Source organism: Carcharhinus amblyrhynchos, chromosome 23 (genome assembly GCF_965287045.1).
Source record: "Carcharhinus amblyrhynchos chromosome 23, sCarAmb.v2.hapA, whole genome shotgun sequence".
NCBI lineage: Eukaryota > Metazoa > Chordata > Chondrichthyes > Carcharhiniformes > Carcharhinidae > Carcharhinus > Carcharhinus amblyrhynchos.
The window spans coordinates 40,234,494-40,257,731 of record NC_137346.1 but is presented as its reverse complement, the minus strand read 5'-3'; the positions used below and the strand labels follow the sequence as shown (position 1 = coordinate 40,257,731).

Sequence of the window (23,238 nt, the reverse complement as noted above, 5' to 3'; positions counted from 1 at the left end):
ATAAATAAACTTTAATCCTTAAACAATGTTCAATGTCAGAATTTCCATTGCATCATTGTCCCCACACCCCACCAATCGGAAAAGGAAGTCCTACTGGCACAATCCACGTTTTAGGACTCCCACAGGATTTCCTGTTCCTGCCGCCATTCCTGCCCCCTGAAAATGGGAGTGCAAAACTCCTTCCACAGTCTGTCCCCTAGGATGGATAAGCAGCAGAATGGAGAGGAGTTAGATAGTCACTGAGATGGGAGGAGGAGTTCCACAAGGTTCATTGGTGGGATCACTGTTGTTAACATAGGCAAATGGAGTTAACTTAGGTGGGCATTTTGGTCGATATGCACCAGATTGGGCCAAAGGGCCTATCTCTGTGCCATGAATTCTTAGATTTACATATAAATGGTCTAGGTAATCAGACTTAGAATTTCAGAGTTTGTGGGTGATCCCCATTTGCCAAGTCTAGTTAATGAGGAGGGGCATTGTGACAATGTACAAGAAGACATCAGTAAATGTGCTGAATGGGCATGTGTGAACTTTAATATAGAAAATTCCAACTTTTGATCTGGAGAATAGGGAGACCGTGTTCCCCTTGGAATCTAAGGGTGAGATTTCAACGCATTTAAAACCCTGCCATTTCAATCTTGGATCCAAAGATCCAAATTTTCATTCCCAAGTCAGGTGCAAGGTATCTCAGCAAATATGATATTTAAATATGTCCATCCGTAGCTCAAAATTGCAGTCTGGTGTAGTGGGCAACCCCAGAATGGATTGTAGGCTGTTGAGTGTAGAGATGAGTGGGGTGCAAGGCCGGTCTCTGTACTCCAGCACTGCTTAAATACATAAATACTAAAACAAAAAGCACCCCTCCGGCTCTCCATCTCACACCCCAAACCCCCACACATTCCCTATGTCCCTCTATCCATCTCCATTATCCACATACTCCTTATCCCAACTCATACCACCAATATCAGCCTCATCACCATTCAAACCTCCATGTCAACTCACCTGTCCTGAACAGCTTTGACAGTTTCCTGACAGTGATGGCAGTGCAATGACAGCTAGACAGGTCCAATAAGGCTCTCTAAAGGTGCTTTGCCTCACTGAAAGATGTCCCGCGAGCCTACAAAGTTGATATCTTGCATCTCCAAAGGATTACCCTGGCTAACCAAAGAATCCGCCAAGTTCCTACTTCCTCATACCTACTCTGCCCTGTACACTCGATTGACGCAGCTAGGGTTCAGAAATCAGAAGTCCGAAAAAGCTTGATGATTGTAATGGCCAGTTTCCTTTGTGATTTGTGTAAACTCCAGTCCCACCCCTGCAAAGATGGAACATGCTGAGTTTGTGGGAGGGGGAGGAGAAGCTGAGAAACTTTGATTTTTCCGAGACACTCCATTGGCTGGAGACATATCTAGTTCAAAAGGGGATGACTGTGATTGTTGGAAACCAAATATCTCAGCTCCACACATCACTTCAGTCCCTCAGAGCAAATATCTCAGCTCCACACATCACTTCAGTCCCTCAGAGCAATGTCCAAGCCCCAGCCACCTTCAGCTGCATCAGCAATGACTTTCCTACCATAGGAGCACGGGATGTTTATTGATGGAGTAGGGTCAATTTCATTTGCAATTCAGAATCACAGGATTGTTGTGGTGCAGAAGGAGACCGTTTGGCCCATCATGTCTATGCCTGCTCTCCAAATGAGCATCATGACTTAGTTCCATTCCTCTGCCTTTTCCCCATACTCCTGCATATTATGTCTATTCAAGTAATCATCTAATGCTCTATTGAATGTCTCGATTGAACCTTTCTCCATCACACTTCCGGGCAGTGCATTCCAGACCCAAACGGTTGGTGTGAAAACATTTTTTTCTGACATTACATTTTCTTCTTTTGTAAATCATTTTGAATCTGAGCTGCCTTGTTCTTGCTCCTTTTCCGAACAGGAACAGTTTCTCTTTATCTACTCTGTCTGACCTCCTCATGATTTTGAACAACTCTATCAAATCTCCTCTTAGCCTTCTTTTCTCTAAGAAGAATAGTCCCACTCTCTGCAATCCTCATTACTGAAGGTCCTCATCCCTGGAACCATTCTTGTAAACGTCTTCTGCAGTCTCTCCAAATCTTCGTAATGTGTGAACCTCAGAATTGTAAGCAACTCCTCAGAGAGTACAGTAGTTTGTACTCGCACGCATTAAGACCTGGACGACATTCAAACTTGAGCTGATAAGTGGAAAGTGACATTTACGCCACACAAGTGCGAGAAAATGTCTACCTCCCGACAAGAGAGATTCTAACTATCTCTCCTTGATATTCAACAGCATTGCTATCACTGAATCTCCTATTATCAACATCTTCGGGTTGCTATTGACTGGAAATTGAACTAGATCAGCCAGATAAATGCTGTGACCACAAGGGCAGGTCAGAGACTGGGAATTCTATGGTGCGTAACTCATCTCTTGACTCCCTAAAGCATGTCCATTATCTACAGGGCACAAGCGTGACGGAATACTCTCCACCTGCTTGGAAGAATGCAGCTCCAATAACACTTGTGAATAGGACCACCAGCACCTCTGAGATTTCCTGCAGGTCACACAGCATCCTAACTTGGGGATATGTTGTTATTGCCTCACTTTGCTCCGTCATAATCTGGGAACTGTTTGCAATCCATGTCATGTATAGAGATGGAGACAGTGGTTCAGGAAGATGGTCTTGCATCATTCTTCACCAGGGCATAGAAACTAAAGCAGGAGTAGGCCATTTGGCCCTTTGAGCCTGCTACACCATTCATTTTGATCACATCTGATCATCGAATTCAATACCCTGATCCCCCCCACGCAATATCTCTTGATCCCTTTAGCCCCGAGAGCTACATCCAATTCTTTCTTGAAATCGGACAGTATTTGGCGTCATCTACATTCTGTGGTTGTGAATTCCACACATTCACCACCCTCAGATCTAAAATGTTTATCCCTTATCCCCAAACTATGACCCCTAGTTCTGGACTCCCCCAACACTGGGAACATTCTTTCTGAATCTACCCAATCTAACCTAAGTTTCTATGAGATCCCCTCTTGTTTTCCTTAACTCCAGTGAATATAAACCTAACTGACTTAGTCTGTCCTTATATGACAGATCTGCCGTCCCAGCAATCAGGCTGGACAGTCCATACCACCATTGCTATCAATGAGTGCATTCCAGAAATTATTCATTTTAAAAATCCTAAGGATGTGGTACTCCTCATGATCTGCCAGGCAGTTTTGCCAAATAGGTAACTGAGTAAAAGCAAGCACTAGGGATCAGAATAGAGATCTCCAAAAGAGCATCTTATCCAGGTCCAACCTCCATCCTGTTTCTGTAGCCCCATGCATTTACCATGGCTAATCCACCCAACCTGCACATCTTTTTGATACAGGTAGGAAAACAAGTTATGATGGTGGTACAGAGAGTGTGCCAAGGAATTTAAGACAGGTTAAGTGAGTAGGTAAGGTGAAGTGTAATACGGCAAAATCTGACGTTGTCCAGTTTGTAAGGAGGAGTAGAAATGCAGAATATTATTTGAATGGAGAGAGATGAGAGTGCAGAGCAATCTGGCTGATCCTCTTAAATTACAAAAAGTTAGCATTCAGGTACAGCAAGTAATTGAGAAAGCAAATAGAATGTTGCCCTTTATTGCAAGGAATTGGAGTACAAAAGTAAGGATGTGTTACTATAACTGTATAGGGCATTGGTGAGACTGCACGTGAAGTACTCTGTCACAGTTCTGATCTCCTTACTTTAGTAGGGTTGTACTTGTGTTGGAAGAAGTTCAGAGAAGGTTCCACAGGTTGATTCCTGGGATGGCAGTGTCGTCCTATAAGGAATCATTGAGAAAGTTGGGTCTGTACTCACTGGGGTTTAGAAGCATGAGAGTGGGTCTTATTGAAGTATATTCTAAGGGTGGGGTAGGTGCTGAAAGGATGATTCCCCTCCTGAGGGAATCTATAAGGAGTTTCTAAATTAAGTTTGTGATGAGGAAGAATTTCTTTTTTCAGAAGACCTTTGGAATTCTCTTTCTCAGAAGTCAGTGGGTCTGAGTCATTGAATGTGTTCAAGGCTGAACCCAACAGATTTTTGATTGACAAGGCAAGGGCAGAGAGAAAAATGGAGGCAAGACTACAATCAGATCAGCTGTGATGGCACTAAATGGCAGAAAGGCTTGAAGGGTTAAATGGCCTATTGTTGCTCCTATTTCTTCTGTTTTTATGGTCCAGAGAGCTGCCAGTTGTAGCGACTGCACTTTGACATGTGAGGACAAGGCTCCCCAGCAGTGGCCTTTGCGAGTGTTACAGAGGCAAATGGAATGGGCCCTCTAGTGTGGCAAGGGAGCCAATATTCGCATTAGCACGAAATGCTTCAGATTGCACACTACAATCTCCTTCCGCCAATTCTGACTCCAAACCACTGCCTAACATTTAGAAATACTGTGTACAGCTTTGGGAGTTAACCCTTTATAAACAGAATCCAGCTTCTAAAATGTAAACCCCTGGGATCTGATGGCATGTATCCCAGGACATTGTGGGAGGCTAGGGAGGAAATTGCAGGTCCCCTAGCAGAGATATTTGAATCATCGACAGACACAGATGAGGTGCCTGAAGATTGGAGGGTGGCAAATATTGTGCCTTTGTTTAAGAAGGACTGCAGGGAAAAGCCTGGGAATTACAGGTCAGTGAACCTAACATCTGTAGTAGGGAAGTTGTTAGAAAATATTTTGAGAGACAGGATCGACAGGCATTGAGAGAGGCAAGGACTGATTAGGGACAGTCAGCATGGCTTTGTGAGTGGAAAATCATGTCTTGAATTGGATTGAGTTTTCTGAAGGGATAACCAAGAAGGTAGGTGATGACAGTTCAGTCGATATTATCTACATGGATTTCAGCAAAGCCTTTGACAAAGTACCACATGATAGGATATTGCATAAGGTTAAATTTCACAGGATCCAGGGTAAGGTAGCCAATTGGATACAAAATTGACTTGATGACAGGTTGCAGAGGCTTGTTTTTCAAACTGGTGTCCCTCAGGGATCGGTGCTGTATCCACTGTTATTTGTCATTTATATTAATGATTTGGATGAGAATTTAGGAGTCGTGGTTAGTACGTTTGCAGATGACGCCAAGATTGGTGGCATCGTGAACAGTGAAGAAGGTTATTTAGGATTGCAATGGGATCTTGATCGATTGGGCCAGTAGGCTGATGAATGGCAGGTGGAGTTTAGTTTAGATAAATGCGAGATGATGCATTTTGGTAGATTGAACCAGGGCAGGACTTAGTTAATGTTACGATGTTGGGGAGTGTGATAGAACAAAGAGATCTCGGGATACATGTTTATAGCTCCTTGAAAGTGTAGTCACAGCTTGACTGGGTGATGGAAAAGGTATTTGGCATGCTTGGTTTCATTGGTCAGAACACTGAACAAAGGAGTTATGGTGTCTTGTTGAAGTTGTGCAAGACATTGGTAAGGCCACATTTGGAATACTGTATAAAGTTCTTGTCACCATTGTATAGAAAGAATATTATTAAATGAGAAAGAGCGCAGAAAAGTTTTACTAGGATGCTATAGCACTTGATTGTTTGCGTTATAAGGAGAGGCTGGATAGATTGGGACTGTTTTCCCTGAATCGTAGGAAGTTTAGGGTGATCTTCATTAGGTTTATAAAACAGTGAGGGGCATTAATCAGGTAGATAGTCAACGTCTTTTCCCAAAGGTAGGGGAAACTAAAACTAGAGGGCATAGGTTTAAGGTGAGAGGGGAGAGATACAAAAGGGCCCAGAGGGGCAGGTTTTTCATACAGATGGTGGTGAGTATGACAGAGATAGTAGTAGAGGCGGGTACGATTTTGTCTTCTAAAAACATTTGGATAGTTACGTGGGTAAGATGGGTATAGAGGGATATGAGTCAAATGCAGGCAATTTGGACCAGCTTAGTGGTTAACAAAAAGGGTGGCATGGCCAAGTTGAGCAGAAGGGCTTGTTTCCATGCTGGAAACCTCTGACTCTAAGTTCAAAAATGCCCAGTGCCAGCACAGTTGTAAAATCCTAGTTGCTTCAAGCATCAGTTTTGTTCGCTTGGGCCTTTGATGGATTGTTTTCAGATGTGACATTGTCACAGACCAGCTGGCATCCTCTGAACACAGGGTTGAACAATGTTTGTTTAGTGGTGCTTATTATTTCTGTCCAAATCTCCCATCAAAGACGCTCTGTATGGCATCTCCCCTGTGTATATTGGTCCTATAGACTAATCCCACCTGCTTTCTTCAGAGCCTGTTTTTTCAAAATATATTTAGAACTGACAAGTTCTCCAAATGTGACGGCTGAATGCTTGAGAGATTACAATTATTCACAGAAGCTCTTTCAAAAGGGCACATATGTTTTCCATGCCATTGATGATTTATTGGACGTCTAGTGCCTAACAACTATGTGATGTGGAAGCCTGCAGCTACTTTTGTTTTATTAACTAGGTTACAGAGGGTAAGGATTGTTCCATATTTGATTTACTCAGTTATAATAATTATGTTTAAGATGAAAAACCCAGGTCTCTTGTAAGGAGCAAATTATTCCAAGACCAAGTAGTTGATTTGATTGCAAAATTTGTGGAGCAAATCCTTTCTGTTTCAAATTATGGAAATTCTGCATATTTAAACTCTTCATAAGTTTGATTACCCCCTTTCCAATTTCATAATGTAAAAGTAATTGGCAGTAACAAAAATAACTTGGATTTATATACTGCCTCTGATGGAAAAATACTTCACTGGGGAGTAATCAGCCAAAGGTTGTCATTGACTAAGGAATCTCCCTATTTGATCAAAGCAGTAGGTTTCAAGGGATGTTTAGGTTTTAGGGAGGACATTTCTGAAATTAAGGCTCAGATGACTGATGGCAAGACTGCCAGTGCGAGGACAAATGGAATGGGGGGGTGGGGGGGGCAGATACAGAAGAGGTCAGATTGTGGTGGGGGATGGGTCGGGGGGAACGGGTTAGATCCATACACTGTAGAAAGAGGCCATCTGGCCCGTCGAGTCTGTACCGACTCCTTGAACGAATCATCCCACCACTTCACCCGTCCCTGTAAACCCGTGCATTTACCATGGCCAATGCATCTAACCTGCACATTTTTGGACACTAAGGAGCAATTTGGCATGGCCAATCCACCTAACCTGCATAACTTTGAGGAAACATGAGCACCCGGAGGAAACCCACTCAGAAAATGTGCAAACGCCCCACAGACAATCACCCGAGGCTGGAATTGAACCCGGGTCCCTGTCACTGTAAGGCTAACCACTGTGCCACCTTGTGGGTTGTATACTGCAAGAAGTTACAGAGGAAAGGAAGAATGAGACTATGGAGCCACCTGAGGTTGAAGGTGAGAACTTTTCAATCCAGCAATTAATGGATTCAGCCAGCGAGCGCAGGGGTAAAGAGTCTTAGTCGTGTGTTCAGATACAGGCAACGGACTTCTGGGTGAACTCAAGTTTACGGACTATAGAAGCTGGTTGACTGGTAAGGGGAGCACTGGGATAATGGAGCATGGAGGAAACCAAGAACAAAGGAGATAGTTTCAACATCGGAAGGGCTGAAACAGTTGTGGAAATGGGGAAATCACAAAATGTTGAAAGGAATGAAATTATGCAATGAGCCGTCGGAGGAAGTGCTTCAGACAGGGACACTGATAACGTTCAAAAGGCATTAGGAGAGACACATGGATAGGAAAGGTTTGGAGGGATATGGGCCAAATGGGGTTAGCTTAGATGAGCTTTCTGGTCGGCATGGACCAGTTTGGGCCGTAGGGCCTGTTTCCATGATACATCCTATAATTCTATGAATAGACAGGGTAGATGCAGGGAAGATGTTTCCCCTGGTTGCGGGGAATCTAGAATCAGGGGCACAATTTCAAAATCAAGGGCAAGCCACTTAGGATTGAGTTGAGGAGAAATTTCATTACATAGAGGATTGTGAATCTTTGGAATTCTCTATCCCAGAGGACTGTCGAAGCTCAGTCATCGAGTATGTTTAAGGTAGAGATTGATAGATTTCTGATTAACAATAATGAAATAGTTATGGGGACAGTGGGTTTAAAATGCACTGACATATCCAATCAGCCATGATCATATTAAATGGCAGAGCAGAATCGATGGGCTGAATGGCTTACTCCTGTTCTTATAGACATGGAATGAGGTGATCTCTGTGACGGGAAGGGTATGAAGGTGGAAACTCAGCTTTTAATCAGTTGGGCACTGAGATTAGGTACAGATTGGTACAATCTTTTAATGGTAACCAGTGAAAGAGAGGGTGAGAGAATGGAGTTTTTATAGAATATTTGAATCCCTGCAGCAAAGAAGGAGGCCATTCAGCCCATCAGGTCTGCATCCACCACAAACCCGTCCAGACCCCATTCCTGTAAGCCCACATATTTACCCTGCTCGTCCCCCTGATGTTAAGAGGCAATTTAGTGTGGCCGATCAATCTAACCCGCACATTTTCGGACTGCGGAAGGAAACCCACACAGACATGGTGAGAATGTATAGACTCCACACAGACAGTGACCCGAGGCTGAAATTGAACCTGGGTTCCTGACGCTGTGAGACTAACCACTGTGCCAGCGTGCTGCCAAAGTGCAATCAAAGACAGTGTCTGTGATTCTGTGGCTGCGTCATGCCCGGCGTAGATCGCATAGGGACAGTGCGGGGTCGGAGAATTGCGGTCGAGAGGCCGAGCACGTTTATCCCTGCGCAAATCTCCGTTGGAATTCTGTCAGCCACTGCACCTGGATGTGATCTAGTTCCCGCTGAGTGAGCATATCTAAATAAGTATTTAAATATGCTCAGTCAGTTTCAATTTGGATTCTCCCTGCTTCCGGGATTCTTTGACCCTCTGGTGCAGAGGGAACCCAGCGGGAATCATTGCAGATCTCCACAAACGGAGACCAGGCCTGAAGGCCATGCTGGGGCACTAGGAAACCAATTGAAGCCCAGGTGGCCAGGGACATGGCTCGGCGGTGAACACCTGGTAATGCCAACCTGGCACTCCAGCAATGTCCAAGTTGGACAGCTTTGGTGCACCAGGTTGGCACTGCCAGGACGCAGGGCAATGCCAAGGGGGCTGGAGAGAATTATGAAAGGGAGTATGAAGTAGCTGGACCCACAATCAGACTGAATGACGGAACGTGCTCAAGGGTTCGAACGGCTTACTCCTGCTTGTATGGTCATAGAAACTGGCTTTCATAAAGAACACAAATGAGGAATATTTGGAAACTAAAGCCAAAGTACCGCAGAAGCTGGAAACCTCAGTTTTTTGTTTAAAAAAAAGAGAAAACCTTGGAAACAGTCAGCAGGTCAAGCGGTGTCAGTGAGGAAAGAAACAGGGTTAGGGTCACTAACCTTTCATCGATGTTTTAATTGCACAAATTCCTCTGTCAATTCCTCCACCATTTTCTGTATTTTTATGTGAGGTGTATAGGGAAGTGGCCTGAATTGTAATGTGCATATCGGTCACGTCCTGTCACCGTGTATTATTGTAAAAAGTAGACTAATTCTGTAGCTACTTGCTCATCACAGAATTCACTCCACGGTTTAAAAATAATCTTCAAGACTTTCACTGTTTAACACGTCTCACGTTTGACAGATTATCTTCTGCCGTTGGATCCCCATGGTAGACTTCTAGCCAGTCTGTCAGACTTCTCTTTGATTTGAGTTGCTCATTTAGTTGAGGTCTCTGTGGCACATTTCCCTGTCCTGTTTCACCTTATCGGTTTTCCGTTACCGTTAGTGAACTTGCTGCAATCTTAACATGGCCACTAATCTTGCCATCTAACAACGGGACGTGCTGCTCAGATACAATTGTCAGTAAACCATCAGCGAGTCAGAATGAAATAAAAACCTTTTCATGAAGACTCACATTAGGTATTACAACAAGAATAGACAATTTCCTGGAACACCTTCAAGATTAACATCATCCTCAGGTGAATAGTGTGTTGACATGTACTATCAACAACACACTGTCCTAAATCCACTTGTCTGCCGCTCCTGTGGTTGCGGTTCCATCAACAAATACAGTTTATATTTATAAAGCATGTTTAATGTAATGAAACATCCCAGGAGCGTTATGATACTGAATCACGTGAGGAGACCAATATCATTGTTCATCGGAATCATTTAGATTATGGAGTTTTTAAGACCACCTATTGAGTAATTAAAACATCAGATTTCTTCCTCTATACCTTCGCCTTGCAATTACTAATAGATTTCAGGGTGCAGTGTGATCCCTGGACGCACCACTTTATTGTGATGTACAACACCTGAAATACAGCAACTTATTGAATTGATTCTTTCTTTCCTTTTTGCTTCTTCAAATGTTGTACAACTATGCATTTTCTGCAGCATCCTTCTGTCCTCCACTTTGCTTCTTTTTAAGAATGTATTCTGAATCAACAGCCTCTGGTTTTCTCTTCATCCCCACAAAAATGTTGAAAGTAGGTACAGCAGGCAGTAAAGAAGCCAAATGATATGTTGGCTTTCATAGCAAGGGTTTTGAGTATAGGGATAGGCCACACCAAGTGTTGTGTGCAGTTTTGGTGCCCTTATCTGAGGAGTGCAGAGAAGGTTGACCAGGCTGATTCCTGGGATGGCAGGTCTGTCATATGAGGAGAGACTAAATCGATTAGGACTATATGCACTGGAGTTCAGAAGAGTGAGAGGGGATCTCATAGGATCTTATAAAATTTTAACAAGGTTAGACAGGGTAGATTCAGGAAGAATGTTCTCAATGATGGAGGAGTCCAGAAATAGGGGTCATAGTTTGAGGATAAGGGGTAAACCTTTTAGAACTGAGGTGAGGAGAAATTTCTTCACCCAGAGGATGGTGAATTTGTGGAATTCACTACCACAGAATATAGTTGAGGCCAAAACGTCTGAATTTATCAAGAAATTAGATGTAGCTCTTGGGGCTAAAGGGATATGGGAGGAAGGGGGATCAGGATGATATATTCAATGATCAGCCATGATCAAGATGATCAGGAGCAGGATCGAAGGGCCGAATGGCCTTCTCCTTCATGTTTCTCAGTCCTGAAAGTTACGATTCGGAGAATCTCCTCATTGCAAAAGGAGGACATTCGACCCATCATGTATGCACTGACATCCCACCCAGGCCCTACCCCTGTAACCCCTCATGTTTACCCTGCTAATCCCCCTAACCTACATATCTTGGGGCACCAAGGGTCAATTTAGCATGGCCAATCCACCTAATCCACACATCTTTGGACTGTGAGAGGAAACTGGAGCACCTGGAGGAAACCCCACACAGACATGGGGGGAATGTCCAAACTCCACACAGACAGTGACCCAAGGCCAGAATTGAACCTGGGTCCCTGACCCTGTGAGGTAGCAGTGCGAACCACTGTGCCACCATGCTGTAAACTATGCTGTATTGTGTTCCCTCCCTTCAACGTTGTGGGCCTTGCCATGAACATTGTTGCATCTAATTCTCGGCAAGCCTACAGGGGTGGAATTTTACAGTCCCTTATGCCGACAGGATTTTCCATTCCTGCTAAAGTCGATGGACTGCGGAGCAACTTGCTGTGTAAAATGGAGGGATACTTTTCGAAATTTTACCGCCTGGTTAGAAAACACACTGAGCCACTCAAATCCCGCTGGCATAAGGGGGCAATAAAATTCTGCCCTCTCTTACACCCATCCCCTTTTGGAGCTGAATTACATTCTGCTGAAACTGAGAATTCAGGATCCAACACTCAGTTCCATTGAGGAGAACAGTTTAATAAACTTTGCCATACTTTGAATTCAGAAGATGTCATGAAAAAGCAATGAACTTAGGTAATTATATATAGAACGTTCTAACTGACTTATTTTAATAACATCCATAAGAATAAAATGCACTTCTAAAATTTGTTGATTAACTCCTGCGTGATTTTTTTGGATTTTTAAAAATCATCTCTTCTGAACATATTGACTTTGTGTTTCACAGGCACCTTAGCTAACTTGTTATGCTGCATGCATACAGTGCACATTAACAGGCTATTCAGTTGTTTACAAACCATCCTCAACCAACCCACACTTACAAAATCCAAAACAAAACTTCTACTATTAGATGTGATTTTGTAATTGGGCAGCACTTGCTAAGCAATCCTGAGGGCACTAATACCAACCCTAACAACCAATTTAAGATAATTAGTCAAGCTCATAACATGGGTCATCTATCTACACTTGCCAGAAGCAATGTACATCCACATATAGTGCGCTGTTCTTTGCAAACAAAAGGAATATGTTCAAGCATTGTGCCATTTTTGAATTAGCAGGAACTTGGGGAGCCTGTGTTTTTTTGTCGCCCTTTCTCCATTGCAACGTTTCGGTCAATTAGAGCTGACTTGCCAACCAATCAGCGTTTTCTCCTGTAATTCTCCTTTGAAATTTGACATTCTGATGAGTTCAAGATGAAAAACGTGTCTCTCTTTTCAGCAATATTCTAGTCAGGCCCTCATTCATTACCTACATGTCCGCTTCCAGCCTGTAATGCCAGAGCCTGCCCAATTTTCTCAGCACTAACCAAAGATGATTGCTCCATTCTGACCTACCTGAGGTCAGCTAACTTAGCATGGAACTGGAACATTCCTGGTTCTAAATGTTGCATCTACTGACTTTATTAATCAGTGTTTGGTAACTTTCCCATGGTTTTATTAGCTTCACAGCTGAACATTAGTTTCTTCAATCAGATTTATGTTCTCCCATACAAGTGACATGAACTTATTGTGCATTTTAATCGCATGCTATCGTGACCGTAAGCTTCTATGATAATTGAATCTGCTGGGAGCAACACGAGTTTACATATTGAAGCTTCATCCTATAGGTCAAGGAGATGCCAGAAAGAGGGAGCACAGGGTTAATTTTGGAAGTTATATTTGGACTGTATCACTGTAAAATCTTGCTGGTTTTTAACGCATATTGCAAAATAACAGCTTCAGAATCTGACAAGCATCTGAAGGATTCAATTTGGGTGCATTCACTATTCGGACAATGGTTGATGTGATTTCTGACTGCTTGTCATTTGCCTTGCACAGCTCCAGCAATTTATTCAGTGTTTATACAACACAGACGTACTTGCCTGTATATATTTTCACTGGGGTAGCTGTTGCCAAACATTCCTGCACCATCCAACCATATATGGGATACTTGGTGTGATTGGAATGGAAAGTGTTACATTAGGAATTGGTTTCTTGCGAATGAAATATGTGTTTTTTTAACTAGCCTGTTGGCATTGATCCTGGACATTGTGATTCATGTCGTTTTCTACAATTTCACATCGAAACTAAACATGATGTTGGCTTGCGTATCTGCAGACAATGCATGCTGGATAAATGTGTATATACCGCAGTTCAACATTTTTTTCTCTTTATTTTAGGTGCAATCCTAAACCAGGGTCCTATCCCACTCAAACATATTACTTTCCTTCAGCCACTGATTCCCATTACTACCAATATTCACAGCTTGCAAACGAACAGATACATTGGTTTGGACCCAGTCATCAACAACCTTTCAACTATGGTTTTGCATATGCTCCAAACCTTAAATATGATGTTGGACCTGGACACAACCATGATCTCGGTTACAGATCACAACATGGACACAATCATTTTGTTGGACACACATCTGGACATGGGCATAGCCACGATTTTGGACACACACCTGGCCATGGGCAGCACAGCCATGGTCTTGGACCCCCATCTGGACATGGGCACAGCCATGGTCTGGGATACCCATCTGGGCATGGCCACAGCCACGATCTTGGACACCCATCTGGACACGGGCACAGCCATGACCTTGGACACCCACCTGAGCATGGGCAGAGCCACGATCTTGGACATAATCCTGGACAGGCACAAACTTGTGACCAAAAACATGATTATCAATATGCCGGAAAGGCACCATTTAATTCTCATGTGCTCCAACAGAGTTACTATCAGAACCCTGCTGTTACAAAAGATGTTGAAAGTTCCTGTTCTGTCGTCATGAACTAGGTTCTACTCCCAGGCACAGGCCTCTGCACACATACAGATGTTATGCCATCATCTTGAACACAATATTCTCCCAAAGATACCATTTTTTTAATGATAACTGGTCATCAGATAATAAGAAACATAGAAGTTCCCAAGTGCTGGTTCAAGGGTGGGATAGTCGAAGATTGCGCATTGCGTGAATGAAAGATTTGAAAACGTACAACTATGTTGGTACCAAATATTGCTATTAAAAATCTTGCCATATTTTCAATAGCTTGCATTTTTTAGTAAGCTTAACAATGAATTCCTTGTTTGTATTTGCTTTATTATCATTGCTTGTTAGGACAGGTGGCATGGATTGGAGCATTGTTTGTGGTTGCAGAGTATCCTGGAAGTTGAGAGCCTGACTTTACCCTGTTACAATGTCCATTTCAGTGTCACCTGGCAGCGCCTATAGGTCAACATTAGTACAAGCAGTTGAAGTACATGAACTGGCTCATTTTGTATTCAATGAATGTGCCAATGAGCAAGTATCAGTTGATCAGACAAGTATGAATCTCCAACCCAGGTGGTTTTGAGTTCTAGCAATTGAACCTGACTTGCACTGTTGAGCAACAACTTTGAGTGTTTAGTCAGGCTACTTACAAGCTATAAATGTAAGAAACAAGATTAAAGAAATGTTGGCCCGCCATACAAGTTACGGAATGGCAGAGAAAGCAGTTGTGGAGAGCCCCAGGACTATCCGTTTCAACTTTTGTCAAGCATAATATTAGCCAGCCCTTTTGCCAAAGGTAGAAAGCAGTGGCTGGGATTTCATAGAATCCTTACAGTACAGAAGGAGGCCATTCGGCCCATTGAGTCTGTACCAACCACAAACCCACCCAAGCCCTATTCCCGTAACCCCCATTTACTCTGTTTATTCCTTTGACGCTAGGGTCAATTTAGCATAGCCAATCCACTTAACCCACACATCTTTGGACTGTGGGAGGAAACCGGAGCACTTGGAGGAAACCCACGCAGACACAGGGAGAACATGCAAAGTCCACACACAGACAGTGGCCCGATGTTGGAATTGAACCTGGGTCCTTGGCGCTGTGAAGCAGCAATGCTATCACTGTGTTACCGTGCCCCGTTAAACTAATGTACATGTGCAAGACAAGAGTCTGACAGAACTCACCCAAATGTGAGAGGGGGAAATGAGAGGATGAGTTATTGTGAGTTGCTGTTGATGCACCTTGTCGTAGACGAGGATTGGCAAGTGTATGTGAACATGTCACGTGTCTTATGTTCTTAGATCTTGATAGTTCTGCTTAATTTTATGATTAATGATTATGAATCTATGATTCTAATTTTAGGGTTGGTTATGGGTCTGTAAGGTCTGTGGATTTTATCACTTTAAATGGTTCAGTTTAAGTTTCTGCTAGTGAGATAATGGGCAGTCAAGGCAGTTGGGATACTCTGTAGCTGGTGTTGGTGAAAAATTACACTGAATTGTTTTATGATTTGAGTTGGCTGGGTGTCTTTTTCTGCCGCTCTGTTTGAAGAAATGGCTAAAAGCAGCTTTTTCTTAGAATGACACCTTATGTTTAAACAAACCATTGATTCGTCCGTACCAGAAGGAAACTTTTATTTTCTGAATTATGATGCAAAGTGTTTGTAATGGTTTTGTTATTTGTGGGAATGGATTCAAATATGTTGACGTCGCTTGTGACTGTTGTATCCAAAGGAAATGTCTTCCTTATTTGCAGTGGAATGTAAACTGTGAGATGTGTAAGGAAACAAGGGATGGATATTTACCGTTAGCCCTTATGGTTGCAGTTAGAGGTGGAGTATGACTCTTCTGGACACAATACTGCGTCACTTTAAAAACAGAGAGGGTGAGATACTGTCTGACTGGCAACCCTCAAGGACTCCAAGGAACTTGAAGATGAAGAACTTCCATGTTATCTTCACTGCTTTGTGTTAACTTTTATGTCAAATCTTGTTTAATAAATTCCGCTTGATTCATGCGTACCAGCTAATTGTACCTTTAAATAAAAACACAAAGTGCTGGATAAACTCAACAGGCCTGGCAGCACCTGTAGAGAGATAAACAGTTAATGTTTCAAGTCTGTATGACTCTTCTAGGAAACTGCAGTGGGCTAAAAGTGTGATGGATTATATAGTTAGAGTGAAGGGGTGAGGCAGAATAGAAGGTCAGGAATAGGTTGGAGCTAAGGAGGGAGTGACAAGCGTGTCATGGACACGAGACAAAGATGTGTTAATGGTGGCATTAAGGGACTGAAGTAGGTGCTGATAGAGGCATAAAGGTAAGTTAGCAGAATATGTTAACAGGAGAACAAAGATCAGCGCTCAGTGAAAGCAAAAATTAACAAGTGACGGATGGCCCTGTGAACTTCCCTCCATCTTCCCCATTTTTTTTGTTTGTCCAAATGCAATGCCCATAACACCCCCTCTTTCCTCCACAGGACCACCAGTCAACTTATTTTTGTTACTTGTACCTTGCTAGGTTAAGCATGAGCAAGGACCCTAGTGTTAGAAATTCACAATTTGGACCTTAAGAGTTTTTAAATAAGACTGTTTTATACCTGGAAACCCTCAGATCTTAAACCCCTCTCCCCCCCTCAACTTTTGTTAGAGAACTCTGCATGTGCATGGATTGGAGCAGAAGCCTATGTCATTGTAAAGAGGGAAATAGAGTGCAATTTGTTTAGATCAAAATTCTGCCAACCATTTGTGACTTCTACGTGGCTAATGGGCAGTTATGGTTGTACTTCCAAGTCCGGTTATACTTTTCATGTGTTAAGCTGAATTTGGGGCTTGAAAATGTGCTGATGTCTCATGTGGTGGAGGAATCTGAAGTTGGAACATGACCAGTTTGTATGATTAACTTTGGCTATCTGGCAATTAACAGAAATGGGGCTGTTGATTACATCTTTTGAGGTTCAATGGTACAGTCCTGGGTAGGCCATAAAGATAAAGGCTTGAAAAGAAGTTGACTAGGCCATGCAACTATTTTTTTGCGTTGAATCTTTGACTGATAATACCCAGCTCTAACTAATCACCACTTCTCTCAATCTCCCCACAGCCCTGATCTGTCACACTGCATGTTCTACGTTCTAACACTACATTCTGTACCCACAGTCCAAAGATGTGCGGGTTAGGTGGATTGGCCAAGCTAAATTGCCTCTTAGTGTCCCGGGATGCGTAAGTTAGAGGGATTAGCGAGTAAATATGGGATAGGGGCTGGGTGGCATTGTTGTCGGTGCAGACTTGATGGGCCAAACGGCCTCGTTCTGCACTGTAGGGTTTCTATGGTTTCTACTCTTCTTTCCTTCTCTATGAATGGTATGTTTTGTCTGTATAGCGCACAAGAAGAAATATTTTTCACTCTATACCAATACATGTGACAATAAATCAAATCAAATCTATGTCCAGTATTGCATGAGCAGATATTTCCTCCATCTATGCTGCCTACGTTCCACTTACCACACAGTTGAGCACCGTCATGTATGAAATACTCTGCCAGTGCAATGCCATTTATGTAGATTGTACATCCCAGTGATTGATTCATTGGATCAAACAAGATATTTCTTTGGTTGCTCATAATAAAGAGTACAAACTCATTTGCTGTTGGAGCCTTCATCCATAACTTTGTTACATTTGGACTTGATTATTCCAAAGCTCCCCTGGCTGGATTCCCATCTTCCAATTTACTTAAACAGAACTCTGCTGCCCGTAACCGGATCCGCACTGGGTCCTACTTGCCTGGGTGTTTGCTGACCTGCTCTGGCTCCCAATCCGCTAAGCACCATTTAAAAATTCTCCTTCTTGTTTTCTAATCACACGCTGGTCTTGCCCCTTCCCTTCTCTGTCACACTCTTCATCGCTCTGTAATCCTCTGAGATCCGGGATCTCTTACACATGCCTGATTTTAACCCTGGCAGGTGTGTTTTTAGTTGCCTAGACCCAAAGCTGTGGACTGCCTTCCTCTAACCTCATCACCACTGTAGCATCACCCTCTCCAAATCCTTTCATTGGTTTGAATGCATAGAAAATTGCCTTGCTGGAACTTGTAAGACCAGAACAGTATCTTCCGAGTACTTGCATGGACATACAATACACATGCAAATTACAGAGAACATTGTTCTGTGTCACATCTTTTACAATGCTCCTCAAAACTTTTTAACCAAGCTTTTGGGCATCTGATCTGGTATCTTGTGTTGATACTGAATTTTCTTTGATAACCGCCCACCATGAAGCACTTTGGGACATTTTATTATATTAAAGTTGCTATTTAAATTCAAGTTGTTGTTGTCCTCGACTATTTAATTTACCAATCTTAAATAGAAAATTAGATTACTGGGAAATATTAAAATCCTTGTGATGTGTTTAGTTTTTGTGCCATTTGAACATTTTGAACTCGTGTGCTACTCACAGAGTGTGCCAAAATCCGACCCACTAGCATTCCCAGATACTGAAATAACATCTTCCTTCCATCTGTTCCCAAACATCATTCCGATATGTAACGGGTTGTCATTTCTCAGACTAAATTGATATGCTTGCCTTTCATCACTTTTCCCATCATGCTGCCCCCGACATCTTGTTCCCTCCACTATTGCCTCTAACCCTATTCCCCATTGTTGCTTCTGCTGCCGTTCCACCCATCACCAGTGCCCCTGCCACGCTTAGCTGCAGCACTGGCTGTGCCAGATTCGATAATTGGAAATACAAATGAAAGGCACTTGATACTCATGTGGAACTGTGATAGTGTTCTTGAGCTGAAGGTTCTGGTTCAAATCCCAAGCCAATAAGTGGGACACGTGAATTGCTGCAGAGCTCAGAGGGGTTGCCTTTCATATGAGATTATAGAATCCCTACACAGCAGAAGGAGACCATTCAGCCCATCAAGTCTGCACTGACCACAATCCCATAAATTTACCCAGCTAGGGGCAATTTAGCACGGCCATGCAGCCCAACCCGCGCATCTTTGGACTGTGGGAGGAAACCGGAGCACCCAGAGGAAACTCGCGCAGACACGAGGAGAATGTGCAAACTCCACACAAACAGTGACCTGCAGCTGGAATTGAACCTGGCGCTGTGAGGCAGTAATACTAACCACCGTGCTGCCCCCAGATGTCAGGTCTAAAAGATGCCAAGGCACTATTTTGTACAGGGGTTGGGGGCATGGGTGGGGAAAGCATAGGAACAGGAGTAGGCCATTCAGCCCATCGAGCCTGCTTCACCATTTAACACGATCATGGCTGATTGGACACTTTAATGCCTTTTACACGCACTGTCCCCATAATCTTTCATGTTATTGTTACTCAGAACTCTTATCAATTCCTGCGTTAAACGTACTCAATGACTGAGCTTCTTTAGTAGGGGTGGAGAATTCCAAAGATTCATAACCCTCTGTGTGAAGAAATTTCTCCTCATCTTGGTTCCAAGTGGTTTCCATTTTATTGTGCCTCCTGTGTATGGGTCGATAACATTAATGGCTCAGATGATATCATTATAAAAAGTAAATGCCCTGTCCATCATCCCAGTGGTTTTGTGGAAGCTTGCTGTGGAATAATTGGTTGTCACTTTTGGGCAGAGACATCAGAAAATGTTTCCTTATCTGCATAACATTGTGGAGCGACCTGAGTGGGTAAAATGCTATATAATATATATGTTACATGGGGCTAAATTGTATAGCCTCTGACAATGCAGGATTCCCACAGGCTATAAGATGTAGGAGGAAAACTAGGCCATTCAGCCAATCAAGTCAGTTCCACCATTCAAAGCCCATTGATTACAACACAGGCAATGGATCTGGAAGCAATGCTGTAAGACATCTAATCACCTCATAGAAGTGGTCAAGGTCAGTGAATGTGTTTCTAAAAGCCACACCCTATCAGTCGCACCAGAAGTGCTCAAATCTCACTCACCCATCAACCATTTCCATTGACCGGCACTCAAACAGAATGGAGATATACTTCCTCTTAACCTTAAATCACTTGTGGCACTACGTCAAATCCACATCTCTAATCTCGCACGTACCTTTAGCTACTCAACCTGGGGGATGGGCCAGACACGGTTGAGAGCCCTAACAGTGGGTAGAAAACCATGATTGAGGAAGAAGGAAGACATATTGGCAGAGCTCTCAACCGTGTCCAACCCATCCCCCGCGCCACTGCTTTCATTGCCTTCCATCCCTCATGGAACAAGGATAGGGCCCCCCTTGTCCTCACTTTGCACCCCACCGGTCTCCGATTTCAAAGTTTCATTCTCCACCATTTCTGCCAACTCCTGTATGATGCCACAACTCAACACATTCTTCCCCTCACCACCCCCCACCACTGCGCCCCCGTCAGCATTCTCTCTGGGACACCCTTCATCACACCCAACACCTCATCCCCTGCCCATAGCATCTTTCCATTCAATCATAGAAGGTGTAACACCTCAGCCTTTACCTCACCCCTGCTAGCCGTCCTAGATCCGAAACAGTCCTTCCAGGTAAAGAAGTTCTTCGTATGCATCTCCTTCAATCTGGTCTGTTACATTTGCTGCTCCCATTGCAGTCTACTCTGTGTCAGAGAGACCAAACGCAGACCTGTTGACCACTTTGCTGATCACCTTCTGTCCTTCCACGAGTAGGACCCAAACCTTCCTGTCTCTTGCCATTTTAAACACACCACTCCTGACCACATGTCCGTCCTTGGCCTTTTGCAATGATCTAGTGAACCCCAACGCAAACTGGAGGAACAGCGCCTCATCTTCCGATTCGACACTTTACAGCCTTCCGGACCGAACATTGAGTTTAACACCTTCAGGGCGTGAACTCTCCCCTCCATGTTCACCCCATTTCCATTTATTTTATTTCATTTTGTTTCACCTCATTTATCCATTTTATCATCCTTCTCTCTCACCTCCACTTCTCCATTGCAGCTTTCCTTGTTCCCTCCCTCCTGCTTTCAGGGGCAACTGCCACAATCCTCAGGCAGTCCTTTAACAATCTGTATCTCTGTTCTGCCAGTCACACATTCTGATCATTTTATGGATGCTTTTAGCGTCTTACCAACCTTCTATATCCTCATTTGTATCCCCTTTGTCTCATTCCACCACCCTCCCCACTCTCATAGTATAAATCTCTGCTGATTCTCTTTGCTCTCAGTTCTGACCAAGGGTCATCCAGACTCACAACATTGGCTCTGGTCTCTCCCCACAGATGCCATCAGACCTGATGAAATTTTCCAGTATTTTCTGTCTTTGGTGCAAGAGGAAAGTATGGTACAGATATGAGGGTGAGGGCACCCTCAGGTTAAGTTAGGGGAATTGCTCCCTGAACATCTCAAGCAGAGAATGGGTGGTACGGTGGCACAGTGGTTAGCATTGCTGCTTCACAGTGCCAGGGACCCAGGTTCAATTCCAGGTCACTGTGTGGAGTTTGCACATTCTCCCCGTGTCTGCATGGATTTTTTCTGAGTGCCCCAGTTTCTTCCCACAGTCCAAAGATGTGCGGGTTAGGTTGATTGGCCTTGCTAAATTGCCCCTTAGTGTTGGGGGATTAGCAGGGTAAATATGTGAGGTTACGGGAATAGAGCTTGCATGGGATTGTGGTCGGAACAGATCGCTGGGCCAAATAGCCGTCTTCTGTACCGTAGAGATTCTATGATATAGCCTCCTCCGGAGAGCTCTTCCCTCCAACCCCTCCTTTTCCTCGCTCTTCCAACAGCTTGTCCTGCTCTGTGTGACCTCTATTCATTCTCCACACCATTTGGTATTCCCAGGAGAATGATTAGTCGTGTTCGGAAGTGGCTAGCTTTGTGCAGAAGTCAGCAAAAACATCTTAAGTACCTGTCACACCAACTCCCTGTAAAGGCAATTTGGAACAACAGCGGAAAGCACCAACCACTTACAGAATTATAAGTGTTGTAACAACACTCAGAAAAAATTAAATCGTCCTCCAATTAATTAATAATCTCCTGGGTTTTTTTTCACTGCTGTACACATTCCATGCCCCCATTCCTTAAAATTACTGGGGAGGGAAGGGGGTAGGACCCATCTCGCTGCTGAGTGAGTTGACAAGTTTTCAGCTCTGTGAGAGAGATCATTGGCTGGATTGTTGAGCTCCAAAATGGCTGCTGTCAAATCGGTTTGGCAACTGATGTGTGAAATACAAAAAAACTACAAAGGGCCACAAACAAAGCCCAATCCGTCACGCAAACCAGTCTCCCACCCATTGACTCCATCTACACTCCCCCCTACCTCAGCATGATCAAGAACCCCACTCACCCCAGACGTATCTCTTCCACCTTCTTCTGATGGGAAAAATAAACAAAAGTCTGAAAACACGGATCAACCGACTCAAGAACAGCTTCATCCCTGCTGCCATTCTGAAAGGTCTAATCGTATATTAAGCTGATCTTTCTATTCATACTATCTGTAACTGCAACACAACATTCTGCACCCTATCCTTTCTTTGTCCCTTCTACATACTCTGTGTACGGTATGTTTTGTCTGTGCAGTGTGCAAGAAACAGTACTTTTCACTGTATCCCCCAATACATGTGACAATAATAAATCAAATCAAATTGCGATCTCCCAGGCCTGCATACTTCCCAGCTGTATGAGCCCTAGTCTCTGCACCAATATACCATCTGGTATGATTCCTCCATGTGTATGTGCGCATGGGCACCATTTTGGATCTCTAAGTTCACTCCCAGCACCGGGTGCCAACATTTTCCACCAAGTTCTTTCTTTGCTGTTTCCTCTCTACATATGGAACAGAACATTGTAAAGCAGAGCTGGCATTTAGAAAGGTCTACTACATCCGCAGTCAAGCTCTTGTGTTGGTAACAAGCTAGAATGTGAAGCATTTAAGAACATAAGAACATAAGAAATAGGAGCAGGAGTAGGCCATCTAGCCCTTCGAGCCTGCCCCGCCATTCAATAAGATCATGGCTGATCTGTCGTGTCTCAGTTCCACTTTCCCGCCCTCTCCCCATAACCCTTAATCCCTTCTCTTATCAAAAACCCATCAACCCGCTTCTTAAAAATATTTAGCGAGGCAGCCTCCACCACTTCAACGGGCAGAGAATTCCAGAGATTCACCACCCTTTGAGTGAAGAAGTTCCTCCTCAACTCCGTTCTAAACCGCCTCCCCTTTATCTTGAGGCTGTGCCCCCTAGTCCTACTGTCTTTTTTGAGCGGGAAGAG

General features: G+C 43.6%; 1 protein-coding gene across 2 annotated transcripts in view; it reads left to right on the top strand.

The window, feature by feature from the left end:
- The window catches only part of rhbdd2 (rhomboid domain containing 2), a 46,380-nt gene extending 30,336 nt beyond the window's left edge, over positions 1-16,044 (top strand). For both annotated transcript variants that reach the window (XM_080210713.1, XM_080210714.1), the window contains one exon: positions 13,441-16,044. In XM_080210713.1, the coding sequence (XP_080066839.1) occupies positions 13,441-14,056 (616 nt within the window). In that variant the 3' untranslated portion in view covers positions 14,057-16,044. The remainder of the gene's footprint in view (positions 1-13,440) is intronic.
- Positions 16,045-23,238: the final 7,194 nt, after the last annotated feature.